General features: G+C 37.0%; 6 protein-coding genes across 11 annotated transcripts; 2 read left to right on the top strand and 4 right to left on the bottom strand.

Annotated features, from left to right (window-relative positions):
• The first annotated feature begins 1,350 nt into the window (after positions 1-1,350).
• On the top strand, positions 1,351-3,838 carry CSN5A (COP9 signalosome 5A). 2 transcript variants are annotated; one of them, NM_102139.2, is made up of 6 exons: positions 1,351-1,906; positions 2,034-2,315; positions 2,402-2,549; positions 2,653-2,738; positions 3,265-3,342; positions 3,441-3,838. In NM_102139.2, exons 1-6 carry the CDS (start codon positions 1,517-1,519, stop codon positions 3,528-3,530), a joined length of 1,074 nt encoding a protein of 357 aa, NP_173705.1. In that variant the 5' UTR covers positions 1,351-1,516; the 3' UTR covers positions 3,531-3,838. The 2 variants fall into 2 exon arrangements, with proteins under 2 accessions (NP_173705.1, NP_973890.1); NM_202161.1 differs by having other exon boundaries at positions 1,361-1,906; positions 3,265-3,698.
• A 1,212-nt stretch (positions 3,839-5,050) lies between these two features.
• AT1G22910 (RNA-binding (RRM/RBD/RNP motifs) family protein) lies at positions 5,051-8,419 on the bottom strand. Of its 4 annotated transcripts, none has more exons than NM_202159.2 (6): positions 7,431-8,419; positions 7,174-7,306; positions 6,752-6,878; positions 6,265-6,304; positions 5,893-6,121; positions 5,051-5,819 (listed from the first exon to the last, which is right to left on the bottom strand). In NM_202159.2, the coding sequence occupies exons 1-6, from the start codon at positions 7,602-7,604 to the stop codon at positions 5,794-5,796; spliced, it is 729 nt and encodes a 242-aa protein (NP_973888.1). In that variant the 5' UTR covers positions 7,605-8,419; the 3' UTR covers positions 5,051-5,793. The 4 variants fall into 4 exon arrangements, with proteins under 4 accessions (NP_973888.1, NP_564184.1, NP_001321721.1 ...); NM_102138.3 differs by having other exon boundaries at positions 5,051-5,799; NM_202160.1 differs by having other exon boundaries at positions 5,248-5,799; positions 5,889-6,121; positions 7,431-7,823.
• Positions 8,420-8,806: 387 nt separating this feature from the next.
• On the top strand, positions 8,807-9,800 carry AT1G22900 (Disease resistance-responsive (dirigent-like protein) family protein). Its single transcript, NM_102137.3, has one exon. It carries the CDS (start codon positions 8,921-8,923, stop codon positions 9,500-9,502), a length of 582 nt encoding a protein of 193 aa, NP_173703.2. The 5' UTR covers positions 8,807-8,920; the 3' UTR covers positions 9,503-9,800.
• A 23-nt stretch (positions 9,801-9,823) lies between these two features.
• AT1G22890 (uncharacterized protein) lies at positions 9,824-10,684 on the bottom strand. Its single transcript, NM_102136.3, has 2 exons — positions 10,456-10,684; positions 9,824-10,299 (listed from the first exon to the last, which is right to left on the bottom strand). Exons 1-2 carry the CDS (start codon positions 10,559-10,561, stop codon positions 10,184-10,186), a joined length of 222 nt encoding a protein of 73 aa, NP_173702.1. The 5' UTR covers positions 10,562-10,684; the 3' UTR covers positions 9,824-10,183.
• A 227-nt stretch (positions 10,685-10,911) lies between these two features.
• Positions 10,912-11,988, bottom strand: AT1G22885 (uncharacterized protein). Of its 2 annotated transcripts, none has more exons than NM_102135.2 (2): positions 11,699-11,988; positions 10,912-11,379 (listed from the first exon to the last, which is right to left on the bottom strand). In NM_102135.2, the coding sequence occupies exons 1-2, from the start codon at positions 11,802-11,804 to the stop codon at positions 11,279-11,281; spliced, it is 207 nt and encodes a 68-aa protein (NP_564183.1). In that variant the 5' UTR covers positions 11,805-11,988; the 3' UTR covers positions 10,912-11,278. The 2 variants fall into 2 exon arrangements, with proteins under 2 accessions (NP_564183.1, NP_001077583.1); NM_001084114.2 differs by having other exon boundaries at positions 11,154-11,382; positions 11,699-11,819.
• Positions 11,948-15,020, bottom strand: AT1G22882 (Galactose-binding protein). Its single transcript, NM_148482.5, has 3 exons — positions 14,477-15,020; positions 14,109-14,296; positions 11,948-14,020 (listed from the first exon to the last, which is right to left on the bottom strand). Exons 2-3 carry the CDS (start codon positions 14,260-14,262, stop codon positions 12,192-12,194), a joined length of 1,983 nt encoding a protein of 660 aa, NP_683323.2. The 5' UTR covers positions 14,263-14,296; positions 14,477-15,020; the 3' UTR covers positions 11,948-12,191.
• Positions 15,021-15,221: the final 201 nt, after the last annotated feature.

Below are 15,221 nucleotides of genomic sequence, written 5' to 3'. Positions count from 1 at the left end.
CAAAACTTTCAAATTTTACCGAATGTGACAAAACTTTCAAAACTGCATGTAACAAAACTTTCAAATTTTACCGAATGTGACAAAACTTTCAAATGGGACAACACTTTCAAAAACAGCAACATTTACCACATGTCACAAAACTTTCAAATTTTACTTTTATACTTTCACGTAATCTAATTCTATTACCACTTTGTTAGCAACCACTCCTTCCCCATGATCTCAAAATGTATCCTCTCCTCTAAACTTTCTTCCACTTTTTTTTTTATAAGTAATTGTAACAGTCAAACAGATGCATTAACTTCTTCTTTATTGCTCTTCTTTCTCACAAACTCAGAAGATCTTCCATTTTTTTTTTCAAAATCCAACTAAAGGCAATTATGTTTTATTTTGCCAAAATATTTTGATATATGATGTAATTTGGCATTTATTTTGTATCAGCATAGCAGGGGCGGCCATAATCTTAGTATATGCATATAATTGAGGCTGCTCTTAAATTTTAGCGTATTTATATTGTAGTGAATTCTTTGTCTTGTATAATATTTTGGATGTAGGACCTGAATGTTGGTACATGAAGACAATCTAATATTTTTAAAGCAGTTATCATTAAGCATTTAAGCAAGTAATGAAACACAACAACACGGTAGAAATTTAAGCAAGCACTTTGATGATCTCTCTCCTTAACTCAAAACATCTTTATAGTATTGTTGTGTTTCATTATTTGTTCTATGTTAATTGCTTTACAAATATTACACTGTGTCCTTGTACAAATATTTAGGTCTAATGCTAAAACTAATTTTTCTTTTGATTCGCAACACTCAAAATAAAAAACTGATCGAAAGCTAACCTTATGTTATACTCTCTGAGTTCTGACACAAACAAGAGAAGAAAAGAGAGGAAAGTGATTTAGATGCTTTGATCGATGATAGAATGAGAAGACAAAAGCTTGACTTTATAGCTAAAGATCAACGTCTATGCCATAAAGTCAAGCATAATTCACACAATATATAAGTTGAACATGCTATCAAAATAAGCTTACTACATTGGTGAAATTATGCATGTGTGGATATCTCAAGAAATATGCATGAGATGCATTACTCTTCTTTTACGCTTTGTGATTTAAGATATTGTATGCCAAATCTATGTGTTGCCAACATTGATTTCTATACCAATTGGTTGATACAATGACTGGAATTTATCCTTTGATTTGCCAACATTGATTTCTATAAAAGTTAAACAAACTAAAAATAAAAAGGGAAAAATATTTAATAAAAAATGTACAATATTAAATTTCCATAAAAATTTTATATGGTTAATGTTTTGGATTAGCATTAGTCCCCAAATCCCATATTAAGTAAATCCATTTTGAGTTTTGTTCTCGCAAACCGGTTTAACCCAAGAACCCAAAGATCTCTCTCTATTTGTTTGCCTTCTTCTTTCTTTCTGACTCAAACCCTCAAATCAATTCTCGCGATTAAGCAAAACCCTAGATTTATTCTACTCTTCGAAGTCGATTTCAATGGAAGGTTCCTCGTCAGCCATCGCGAGGAAGACATGGGAGCTAGAGAACAACATTCTCCCAGTGGAACCAACCGATTCAGCCTCCGACAGTATATTCCACTACGACGACGCTTCACAAGCCAAAATCCAGCAGGAGAAGCCATGGGCCTCCGATCCTAACTACTTCAAGCGCGTTCACATCTCAGCCCTTGCTCTTCTCAAGATGGTGGTTCACGCTCGCTCCGGTGGCACAATCGAGATCATGGGTCTTATGCAGGGTAAAACCGAGGGTGATACAATCATCGTTATGGATGCTTTTGCTTTGCCTGTTGAAGGTACTGAGACTAGGGTTAATGCTCAGTCTGATGCCTATGAGTATATGGTTGAATACTCTCAGACCAGCAAGCTGGTAAGATATCTCTTATTCATCTCTCGCTGTAGCTCCTTGTTTAATTAGCTAGTTGCTACTTGGATCCTTTATGCAAGATTTTGCGAGTGTTTGATTGATTGGTTATGACTGTAACTTTGAACTATAGGCTGGGAGGTTGGAGAACGTTGTTGGATGGTATCACTCTCACCCTGGGTATGGATGTTGGCTCTCGGGTATTGATGTTTCGACACAGATGCTTAACCAACAGTATCAGGAGCCATTCTTAGCTGTTGTTATTGATCCAACAAGGACTGTTTCGGCTGGTAAGGTTGAGATTGGGGCATTCAGAACATATCCAGAGGGACATAAGATCTCGGATGATCATGTTTCTGAGTATCAGACTATCCCTCTTAACAAGATTGAGGACTTTGGTGTACATTGCAAACAGGTATGTATAATTCTTATTTATCGATTTTAAAACTTGGGAGGGTTTTAATCATCGATCTTATGATTCATTTTTTTTGTATGTGGCAGTACTACTCATTGGACATCACTTATTTCAAGTCATCTCTCGATAGTCACCTTCTGGATCTCCTTTGGAACAAGTACTGGGTGAACACTCTTTCTTCTTCCCCACTGTTGGGCAATGGAGACTATGTTGCCGGGCAAATATCAGACTTGGGTAAATTCTTGTATATATGAAAGAGCAAGTTAATTTACTTTTCATCCAGGTCGTAGTTTGATATATCCTCTTTTCTTACCATTTAATTGTTTACATGATGAAGCTGAGAAGCTCGAGCAAGCGGAGAGTCAGCTCGCTAACTCCCGGTATGGAGGAATTGCGCCAGCCGGTCACCAAAGGAGGAAAGAGGTTTGTCTAAATGGTTGCTTTAGCAAAATTATTTGTTATGTTCTCAATGTTTATTGACTGTCTGAGATACTGGACCATGATCTTGAGCTCATACACTTGCCACTTTTCAAGCTTGTTCCTGTGTAGAAACTTTTCATTTGGCTAATTAACTGCTACTATCAACATCTAGCAACTTGGATTAAATTTGAACTTTTTATTCTTAGGCATTATGTTGACTGGATATTGACTAATAGAAACTCTACCTGCAAAACACTATGTTTTACCTTTTCTGGGTTTGAAATTTCACAATTGAGTGTATGTTTAGTCAAAAATATACAGAGCTATTAAAGTTTGAACTAGTAAAACAGGGAGACTTTGATGTATCAATTTGTCAACGAGTTGTTGCCAATAGTCTATGTCTGCTTCCTAGAGTTCTGTTATCTCTGGCTGTGTGACTCATTTTGATATTGTTTTAATCTTCTTTACATAAAAACATTTGTTTTGGAGATTACATTACCTAAGTATATGTGTTGTGGACCACTTTCAGGATGAGCCTCAACTCGCGAAGATAACTCGGGATAGTGCAAAGATAACTGTCGAGCAGGTCCATGGACTAATGTCACAGGTGAGTAAATACAATCTGACAATGCTGATCCTATTTCCCCTTGCGGTTAATGGATCCATGAAATTGACTTAAAAAGTCTTTCATCCATCAATGTGCAGGTTATCAAAGACATCTTGTTCAATTCCGCTCGTCAGTCCAAGAAGTCTGCTGACGACTCATCAGATCCAGAGCCCATGATTACATCGTGAAGTTGGTCTATTCTTTTGTTTTTTGGCTGCGGAAATTGACTATCGGTTTGACCCGGTTTATGAGGCAATGCCCATTGTTCCCTATATCTCTAGTGTAGTATCTGCTTCAGACAAAGATCTTTGGGTTATTAAATGACATTAACATAAATCGATCATTATGTTTTTGCGTTTGACTATCTTGATTTAGTGGTATTAAAAACCAAATTCCAGATACACACGTGATGTCACAGTAATCATGTGCCTGTTACGGAACCATGTGCAAAAAATTGACACAAGCATACAAATGTTCTCCAACGATTGAAGCAACAATGATTCTAGGCCCTCTTTTCTTTCTGTTCTTCATCACATGAAATTCATCAGGATGTTGTTTTTCACATTTATGTTTGAACAGCATTTCTTTTGTTAAAAGCGAACAAATTCTATTCTAAAACCGAAATTGTCATTACAACAAGACCACGATTTAAGGGTACTAAAAGCGGATTAAGATTTCTGCATTCGAACAAACTGACTACTAAACGAACATCAGGCCGAGAAAACAGTCGGTAGGAAGAGATAACGTGTGAAGTTACTTGAGTAGGATTAAGAGTAAGGTAGTAGTAATTGATAGAAGCTGCGTGGGGCTTAATCAATAATGACATCCTCACTTAACCAGCATTACTGGAAAACAAGAATAAGAAACCACATGATGATGTCAAAGACTTTTTGGGCCTTCGCGTATCCCTAAATGGGCCTATTTACGGCCTAATACTTGTCTAATGTATAGTTGGGTAGAACAAGAAGGTCCGAGAGTTCGAAGCTTAAGCCATTCTATCTTTTCTGGGGATCTAGAAGATCCAAATGATCAAAGAAGATATTATGAAAATTTATTCTGGAGATTAGTTTTGATATATTGTGATTTGTTTCACTACTTTTGTTCTTTTAGCATTTTCTCGAAATGCATTTGGATTTTAGATATTCTCTAGTCCATGTTTCAAGCTTCTTGGTTAACACAAGCTTAGGTTGTTAATTTGCACAGACACAACTGTTACTCTGCCCTGAACAAGGATCTTATCTCTACTCCTCTACTCCATCTATATCATCATGCTTGACACCAGGAAATATATGATATAAGACATTTTTAAAATGATACAATTGAGGAAGGCATGAAGCAGTGTTTGGGGGTAGTGTCTTAGACTCGATTTTCATCAACCTCAATGGTTTGATGGGAGCAGCAGATTGTATGTAATTAAGCTTTCATTAAGGGAGTTTCTTTCCACTAGTGTTTTCTTACAAGATAATGAGAGGACAGACTTGAGAGGTGACATGGATGGGCTACAACATGTTTTCTCGCAAGATGTTGACTCTAGCACACAACCACGTCTTAATGTTTTCAGCCCTAGAAGGTGTCAAACTGGACTGAGAAGCATACATTGGGAAACATGAGAACATGAGGAGATGTGAGTACAGTGTTCAGTATGAATATTTCCAGTATCCTTATGAACATACTAGATTCAAAAACTGAAAAGCATGAAGTTGTATGTGTTGCATAGTATATTCTAGGAGGTTATGAGATGTTACTCCCCAAAGTTTTTAACCACTAGTAACAGTAAACAGAGACATTTGAGTAATGCATTTTTATTTAAGAAACATAATCTGAGACTTGAGGACTTAAGTGACTAAGTCTTTAAGAATTAAGATACTAAACATGTTGATGCAACAAAAAGGCTTGCAGGGTTTTGTGCTGATCATTTTGCTTAATTATGCAATCGTTTTTTCAGTCTTTCAAACAGAAAATTGTTTTGGTGCTTGATTTTTTTTTTACATTATCCTAACAGACATTTTCTTTGTCTTGTTGATTAGCCATCCTTAGGCTAAAACAACATAAACTAATTAAGCTGATACATGCATCAGCTTGAGATTGGCACATGAGTGATTGATGATGATGATGCTCCATTAGCAATATCTCTCAAAGAGAAACCCATTCTCTCGAGAAGATGCAATTGCAAGAAGGTGAGAGATGACAAATACGACATGATCACCATCTGAAACAGGAGATCCCATTGGGATCTGCTTAAAAAGCCACCTCCAAATTCCATAAAATGGGGTAGCTTTTAGAGCAGAGGGAGAGAAACTAAGTGCTGAGATTAGCCAGGAGCATCCTTTAAACCATAGAATGGCTCTTGACCTGAGAAGAAGAAGATGATGATATGAAGCTTGATAGCTACCAAAGACTCTAAGCTTCTTTAACGGTAAGGAATAAGAGGTGGTTGAAGCGGAAAGCCTGTTACGCCTGTGGCACAACAAAACACACTGCCAACAATGTTAGTGTATGTGTATATCTTTGTTGCCTTTGGTGTACACATGTCTATTATCATATACGAACCTTGTTGCATAGAAAAGGTCGGAGGAGAGTAATGGTGAGGGTTATAAGAAGACAAGTGATGATAAAATGGTTGTGGTTGAGAGAACTGGACCCCACCATGTCCTCCACCACAAGGATAAAAAGGAGTAGCGGATGCGGCTGCTGCGGTTAGTCCACCGCCTCCGCTGTTTCTGTTTCCATAGACTCCGTATTGTCCTCCAGAAGTGCAGCCGTACATGCCGTATAAGTTCTGTAGCACATCGTATTAGTATTAGATTAAGGCTATGCTATATGAATATATGATCATGAACAAGTAAAGATTCGTTGAGACAGAGAAAGATTCTTAAGTTCGTTATACAAACACTTATGTCAGAGAAGGAAAAAGTTACGGACCGTAGGGAATGATGAGTAGTCTGGCGAGTATGGAGAGTACCTGCGAATATCAAATCAATGTTTTTTGCTTTTACAAAACAAATTACACTTTAAGAGTGACAACAAATATGAATGCACGTGGCACGTGGTCATGAGACAGGAGGAAGCATGTGATGAGAGAGTAAAATGATTGGTGAAAGATGGAATCAGTATAATTTTTAGTTTTACAAGCTGTCCGTTGACCACTTTGTCAGTCATTTAAATCTCTCTATAGACTGTGAAAATTAATCGATCTATTACTGATAATAATAATAGTGTCGGTCCACAAAGAAAATGGAAACATTAGAGGACAGCCAGCTATGTAATGCAATTGCATTGTTCAGTTTAATAGACAAATATGAGTTGGCATTCTTTTGGTCTCAAATGGTATCATGTTATGTTTGATGCATGCATGTACTATCATCATCATCATCATTACATGAAAAAAGAGGGAAATAGAAGAGTGTACCCAAAGAGATTGAGAGGGAGATGGGGATAGTGAGTGAAGGTGGGTGGTTGTGGTGGTGGAGGTGGTCCAAAACCAGTCTGCATTGTGCTCATCATCACTCTCATATTGTTAATCCTGCCTCCTCCTCCTAACACATTCACCATCATCATCACTATCACTTTGATGATCGACATAATGGTCCATTAACATCTATCACCAACTATTAATATTAAGGTTATTATTAATTCCAATACTTGACCACACAAATTTCTAAAAAACCAACTTTGTATATAGAAAATATAGCTAACCATATATAGTAGTAGTAACTAAGAATTATCCTTTTTCTTGATCTAACTCATAGCATCATGAACGTGTATATATTATACACACACACACATAAGCATCTAGACTTTTGAAAAGAAGAAAGATAGAGAGATGATAACCATGGTTAGGAGTGGAGGGTTTGGATCTTTGAAGACCGAGAGAGGCGAGGTTGCAATTTGCTCTTCTCCCGTCGATCACCGGAGTAGCATCCACACAAGCACTCCTCGCCGCCTCCGCTTCCCTGAATGTCACCTGATCGATCATCATCACCATTTAACTTTAGTTTATTAGTTGATTCCTCTTTTAACTATATAATATACACAAATAACATCCATTCTCTTTCTACATATAGGAACAAGGTTTTGTATAAACGTACGAATCCGTAGCCCTTGGATCTACCGGAGGCCTTGTCGGTGATGACTACGGCTTCCAAAATCTCTCCAAACTGCTCAAAGTGCTTCTTCATCGTCTCCTTATGCGTCTCCCAAGCTAATCCTCCCACAAACACCTTCGTGTATGTCGTGTCTCCCAGCCCTATTCCTCCCGCCATTTTTTCCTCTCCGATCTCTTTCTCTCTCTCTCTATATTAGAGTGAAAACAAATTAGCTTATCTTGAGCTAAGTCTATCTCTATGTTTCAGTACTAGTGGGATTGTGAGAGACACAAGGGGTTAATATGCAAGAAGTAGGCTACAACAAAAGGAGTCTATATAAATAGTAGGAAAGAGATTAGAGATCTACTTAATAGATTCATAAGATAAGTTTTTTTTAGGGTTGATTGATATGTAATGAGAACAAGAAGAAGAGGGAAGAGAAAAAATGAAAGCGGAAAAAATAATAATTAAAGTGTTATATGGAGAAAGATAACAATATTGCCCACATTATCTAACACCCTCGACGCATTTTTTTGCTCGTGTCTCTCACGCAGCCTCAGCTCCAAGGATCTGTGGTCGTGACGCGAGTGAATATGCGTGAGAATTGAGGCATCGGGTATTTTATTTTATTGAATTATCCCCTGCCGGTACGTTCAATTATTTAAAGGGAAATAAAGGAGGAAAATTAGAAATTAAATGATAAAAATGTTTTATTTCCTCATTTTTCTCGAGCTAAATACGTAGTACATATTTAATTTTTGTTATTTTGGAACAACTCACATCTTGTTGGTCAAATTTAAGCAACGGTTGTAGTTGTAATTGTACTTGTGTCATTCATTGGTATGCGAACCATTGATCTTATTGATGTATAGTTGTGGTTGTATACAAAATAATACAACTGATTTTGAGAAAATTGCAGGATTTAAACTTTTTCTTTTGGGGCAAATAAGGCAGTTTTGAGTTTATTTGTATACTTGTGGAGATGACGTACGATTGAGGTATCAGTTGTATCATCACTTGTAAATCAAATTTGAGTTTCTTTTTTTGCATGGGGTCTTTATTTCTCGAACACATGTTTCTTTTATAATACAAATTTTAATTATCATGGAAGTATTATTCTAGTTAATTAGTCATTCATGGTCTACAAAACGAAGATCATTAGAGAACACTGAACACTAGAACCATTTACTGTAATCCCATCAATATAGACAACAATTTCTTGCAAATTTCAGCAAAGTCATCGCAATACAAAATCTAATATTTTTCCTTATTTGTTGTTTGTCCAATTTTTTCTTTTTGTTTGTTTGTTTACACCTTATCATTTACATATATATTCGTAGGGGTGGGAATATCTAGTTGTCTACAAATCTAACTTCCTAGTTTTCCTCGTCAACGGATATGTTATTGTCACCAATCTGAAAACAATATACATACACACACAAAAATGTTATATAAACCAACAAAAATTCGTGCTTTCATGCAATAAGTCACATATGTTACAAATAACGAACATGGCTACACCTTTTCTGCTTCTTCTACTTCCTTTGATATTCTCAACTGTTCTCCTTCTTACCATCACCGTAACACAATCCAAACCTTACTCCAAAACGACTCCGTTTCAAGGAAATAAGCCGGATAAACTCACACACCTCCACTTCTACTTCCATGACATCATCTCCGGTGACAAACCCACCACCATCAGAGTCGCTGAAGCCCCGGGAACAAACTCCTCCGCCACTGTATTCGGTGCGGTTCTTATTGTTGACGCCCCGGTGACTGAGGGACCTGAGCTGAGCTCGAAGGAAGTGGGGAGAGCTCAGGGGTTGTACGCATCGACGGACATGAAAACGTTTGGTTTTACAATGGTCTTTAACTTTGTGTTCACGGAAGGAGAGTTTAACGGCAGCACCGCTGCGTTGTATGGACGGAATCCGATACTGCTGGAGGAGAGAGAGTTGCCGATCATCGGAGGTACCGGCGATTTCAGGTTTGCTAGAGGATATGCACTGCCAAAGACTTATAAGGTTGTAAATATAGATGCCGTGGTTGAGTATAATGTCTTCATTTGGCATTAACTTTTGGGATTTGTTTATGTAATTCGAAAATAAATTGTTTCACTTTGCTCTCTTTTTTCTTTTGGTTGTGGATCTCCTTAATAGTTTAAAAGGTTTAGTTTGAAATAAATCTCGACTTGAGATGTGTAAATGTATGTTTGGACGTGTGAGTGTCTTCGGACGAAAGGGACGGTGTAGCAAAATTTTGGTTAGTGAATTGTATGTATGTTTTAATTATGGTTGTTGTTAGGTCATGAATTCGGTTCGATCAGAATAAACCAGAACGGTTTGAATTTGGTTTAGATATGAAAATTTCGTCAAATTTTTTTTTTTTTTTTTCTGGCCGGTTTCAGTTCGAATAACAAAAAAATAGTTCTGATTAAAATACTATAATTTGTGGAAAAGAGAGTACAATAATCAATTTATCTAAAATGACTTTATTATATAAGATATACAACATATTCATATATATTCACAATATATGATTTAAAATTCCAACATGCTCTGAAAAGGTTCAACTTGTATAAGACACAATAAGTTGTATAATTTATAATAGTCAACTTGTAAAAGCTTGACCCAATAAAAGAAAAATCTTGACCCTTCTTCTTACACAATACTCTTTTCTCTATATGGAATCTTGATCACTTCTTTTTTTGGTATGAAATTTTGATCACTTCTTCTCGGTTACTTGTATGATTTTGTTTATGGGCCTTGTCCTTTGTGTGATGTAGAAGGCGGTACAAAAATTGGAGGGGCCATGGAACGATGAGGAGGAGGAGGAGAGGGATGGGAAACGCAATCCAAACGCAAATTGTTACCTGCACCACATTGTATGATTAGTTTCTCCAAACAAAAAAAATCTATAAATATAATAACAAAGAAGGTGAATACAAATATAAGTTATATAACAATATGTATATAGACGAGACGAGACCTATATTATAAGCATGAAAATGAGTGTAAAAAATACTAACGTAGGTTGCGTTTGGCCTCGCCTAGTCCAACTTGTGAGGAGATAGATAGAAGCAGAAGAAACAAAGAGAGAAGAAGAGCAACTAAATTTGATGTTTTTGCAGCCATTTTGCTAATTTAGTGTTCTACTCTCTCTCAATTTCATAACAAAGACTAGCTTCAGGATGATTTATATAATAAAAGCTTCCTTGAAATGTAAAAGGCTAAAGGATAAGCATCGCTGAAATGTACTAGTCGCCAACTACATTTCTATTCAACGCGCCTTTAATTTTCCATACGAAAGTCTCTTGGCTCACGTCCTGTTCTGTTTAAATTTATTTCTTCCACCTACTTAGGTTGAATTTTAGACAACTATACAAACCATATAGGATATATATTTTTGTCATATAGCCAAATATTTATCTGTGAGTACAATTTTTTCGTGGTTTTGTCACAAATTGTTACGAAAACAATGACAGTGATTAAGTTCAATCCGTAGTCATCTCTGACCAGTACTAAAACACGACATAGTCATAACATTTCTTCGTGATTATGACAACTGATTTAGCCACAATTGTTTAAGGTTAATTGGCAACAGATTTATAACTTTCAACTGCAATGGTGATTTAGCCACTGAAAGTAGTGGAAAATTAGCTATGATAAATACATGGCCAAACCACTAGAACCGACAACATATATATATAACCAAATACCGTTAAAATATCTTAAAAAGTGATATGATCGAAAACGTAATTATATGAAATCACAATACAACATTAATCTCGAGTCTCTTGAGTCTTGACAATTATAGTTTCTTCTCCATCACTTGTCAAAAAGTACTTTGGCTTATGGACCTTTTCCTTTGCGCGATTTAGACGGCGGCAGATATATAGGGGCGGTGGGAGGGCGAGGGTAATCATAATCCACACGCTGTTCTTGTCCTTGACCTGCTTATTAACAATATATATGTCATTCACCATAAGCTTTTAACTATCTACATATGATTTCTTCTTCACATAAAACATAACTTTTAACTTTTCTTTAACATATGATTATATAATGAAACATGATCTAAAAACAATACATCTACAAATCCAGACAAAGATTTTTCATGAGGAAAAAACAGATTAATCTTCACAGTTTTACATAAGAAGAAAATGATGAAGATATAAAGATGAGAGACTGATAGAAAGTCATTGGATATGTAAGCTTCTTCTTTCAGAAAAACCAATATATAGGAAAGAAAAAGATCGAATATGTACTAACGTTTGTTGCGTGTGGCGTCGGCGACTCCAACTTGAAAGGATATCAATAAGAACAGAAGAAGCAAAGAGAGAAGAAAAACAACTAAATTTGATGCTTTTGTAGCCATTGCTTAAAATAAGTTGTCGATCAAAGTCTCCCACAAATTCAATATATAACGAAGACCAGCTCCTCTGTTATTTAAGAAAATGAAGCCTCGTTGAAAGTTGTAGTACTCACGGGTCCCTTGTACCCACTCACCTACTATATCCACTCAACGCACTTACTTTCACTTTTACTTACGTCCGCAAAAGAATTATGCCCATTTTTTTCAATTTTTCTATAGACTATATAAGAAGACTTCATTGTATCGAATACAATCTATGTTACAAATTAGGCATTAGATTATTGAGAAAATTGCTAAGTATATGTATGTGTGCCGGTTATTGAAAAACAAGGTATATTTCATCCATTGGTAACATGACTCTACAGTGTAAAAATAAGACCAAAACTCTCATCAAAGAGACAAAACGAACATAATGAATGTTGAGCTAATCAATAACAAGAGCCAAGCCCCACTACCGGTCTTCTCTGCTAGACCAGTTCCCATACCAATCACAACTGCAATAACCGCAATAATGCCAAACCCTAGACATACGGTGAAAACCGTTAAGCATTTCTTCTCCATCCACTCAAGTCTTTTACTTACTTGCTCAAGACTCTGTCTTATGTTTTCCTTCTCTTTCTCTGCTTTCTCCATCTCTGCCTCCACTCTCTTTCGCCACTCTTTCATCTCCTCTGCTTCACTCACCATCCCCTCTTGCCTTTCCTTCATACCTTCCAAGTCAAGTCTCAAAGCCACAATCGCCTTTTCTCTCACACCGGCTTCACGGTCCATCTCCTTGAATATGTTCCCGTATCTCAGGTTCAGTTCCTCTAAGTATCTCTCTAGAATCGATAGGTTCAAGTCCAATGACCTTAACTTCTGCATCAGTATCTTCAGTACTGTGTCCCCTGGCATTCTGCTCCCTGGCTGATGATGCCTCATCTCTTCCACGGGCTCTGACAGCTTATTACTACTCTTCGCCATTGATGCTTCAGTCTTCGCTAACATATTCTCTGGTGGGGCTTCCTTCTCTTTCTCTCTGTGCGTGCTCTTATCAGCACCATCATCGCCTTCAAGTGACTCTATTTGCTGCATTGGCTTCTCCTTATGCTCAGAATCTCCTTCTCGGGGTTTGTATGCATTTTTGTTGTCCTGGACAGATATCAAATCCTCCAGCATTCGTTCTACGGCATCCACACCGTAGACTTCTATTAAACTCAAGGTGCAGTAGAATTCTGAACCATAATGACTAATAAAGTTTAGCTTTAAGTATCTCACCCACTTTGGCTCAAGAAGTGTGAAGTTCTGCTCATGCTTCACGTTTGAAGCCGTGAAGTTTCCCATATGAACCCAGGTATCAGTGGGATAAACTAGGGTGCCTTGAAGCTCAAACTCTTTCAGATTGGAAGAGTAATGCTCAAAATTCGCGATCTTGATGGTATTTACCAAAGTTTCTTCTGAAAGTTCTACAACAACAAATTTACCTTCAGTAGAACAAGGATTTCTGAGGTACTTGTCATTGTCCCTGCTTAGGATGCTTGCAGCCCCCTTTGCTTCCTTGTTGGAAGACAAGACCTTTGCGCCTTTTGAAGCAGATGCATAATTGTACTCTTTCCCTCCAGGCTCCATCCTGTGAATCACACCACTGACCTGATCTGATAACGATTTGTTTCGAGAATTGGACGCTCTGCTCTTGAACTCATCAAGGCCAAGCGGAACCGCACGAGATGGTTGATCAACCTTTGAAACGTTGATCTCGGTACCATTCCCTAAAACTGTTTTGTTCATCTGATTTTGCTCCAAGAACTCATTGTCACTGCTTTCTGTATCATTCCCTGTGCCTGTCTTGTTCAATTGACTTTGCTTCAAAAAGTTATTATCGTCTTTGCCTTCTGTATCATTCCACGTACCTGTATTGTTAATCTCACTTTTCTTGGGAAAGTCATCATATTTGCTTCCTGCATCAATCCCTGTATCTTTCTTATTTATCTCACTTTGCTTCAAAAGGTAAGTGTCCTTGCTTTCAATATCATTCCCTGAAACTGTGCTACTGATCTCTGCTTCCTGTTCTTTGTCTTCACTTTCTTCAGACAGGTTTACATCATCATTCCGACTCAAATCAGACGTAACATCAACAGAAGCAGACGCTAAGGATAATGGTCCATCAAAGGGCACAACTTTCTCATCTGACTGACCATCATCCGGATCAGCCATTCCCATAGAGTCGTTCAAAGGCTCATCTACAAGTACACAAGAGTTGGTTCTTAACATGCTTTAAGGTAATAAAACGACAATGATGTCCACCAAAGAAAAGAACTTGAAGGTTACCTTTGGCACCATCTCCATGACTAATCAACAAGGTGGAAAAGAAGAGAAGAACCCAAAGGAGAAAAACAAGAGACAAAGAGACTTTGTAAAAGCTGTTCCTTCCATTAAACTTGTTCACAGAAACTCTTCTTCTAGTTCTACACGACCTTTGCATTGCACATCCACTAAACGATTACACAGGACACGCCCTGTTACCAGCAAATACACATTAGATGTCAAAGTTAATCAACTTATAGTATAAACCCAGAAAGACAAAGACTTTTAATAAACTCAAGCTGCAAATAAGGAATTTGAGTTCCAAGATCTGATTTTTTGGTGCGTGGATTACACAATAGACCGGAAAAGTGATCGGAGAAAGAAAGAATCACCTGAGAGAGAATCGAAGAAAGAAGATATGTGTGATCAGCAAACAACCCAGAAGAGGAGGAGGATTGGGTACGCTAACGTAGACGTCTCCGATGAGTCTCTAATGGATTGAATCTAGGCCAATGATTTTCCGGCGATATCTTTCGTCTCCGCATCACTAACGACGAAGCGTACACGGTTCACCAGTTTCGATGTTTCTGGGAATCTATATGAAGAAGAAGAATCACACGAGGTTTTTAACTGCGGCGGTGAAAGAAGAGTCAAAGAGACTTCAAATTGACAAAAATTTTGATTAGAGAGAGAGGCGAAGAAGAAGAAGAAGAAGATGGATTGGTCCAGGGTTTACAAATTTCGGCAATTTTATTGATTGATTGATTTTATTTTAGTTTAGGTTTATTCCTTTTTACGGAAAGTTACAATTTCCGAAATTTTGTGCTCTGTGTTTATCGTTTTCCATACATGTATGTTGAACTCGTAACTTTAATGGATTTCATAAAATTAATTAGAAGTGTTGATGAGTTAGTTATAACAACACAATTTAGAATTGGACAATGATGTTAAGCCTAGAGTTCTCTTTTGAGTTTTGGGTTACTATTTTGAAGCAAGTTTTGAAGACTAATAAAAAGGTCTATATATAAATATTTAAACAAAAAAGGTCTATAGAATGTCAACTTCTTAATAAAATTGTGAACTGATTATTGGGACTATATGCCTCGACAAAATAAAACACTTTAATTTCGGACAGGG

This window comes from Arabidopsis thaliana (assembly GCF_000001735.4).
Source record: "Arabidopsis thaliana chromosome 1 sequence".
Taxonomy (NCBI): Eukaryota; Viridiplantae; Streptophyta; class Magnoliopsida; order Brassicales; family Brassicaceae; genus Arabidopsis; species Arabidopsis thaliana.
This window is presented reverse-complemented; position numbering and strand designations above follow the sequence as displayed.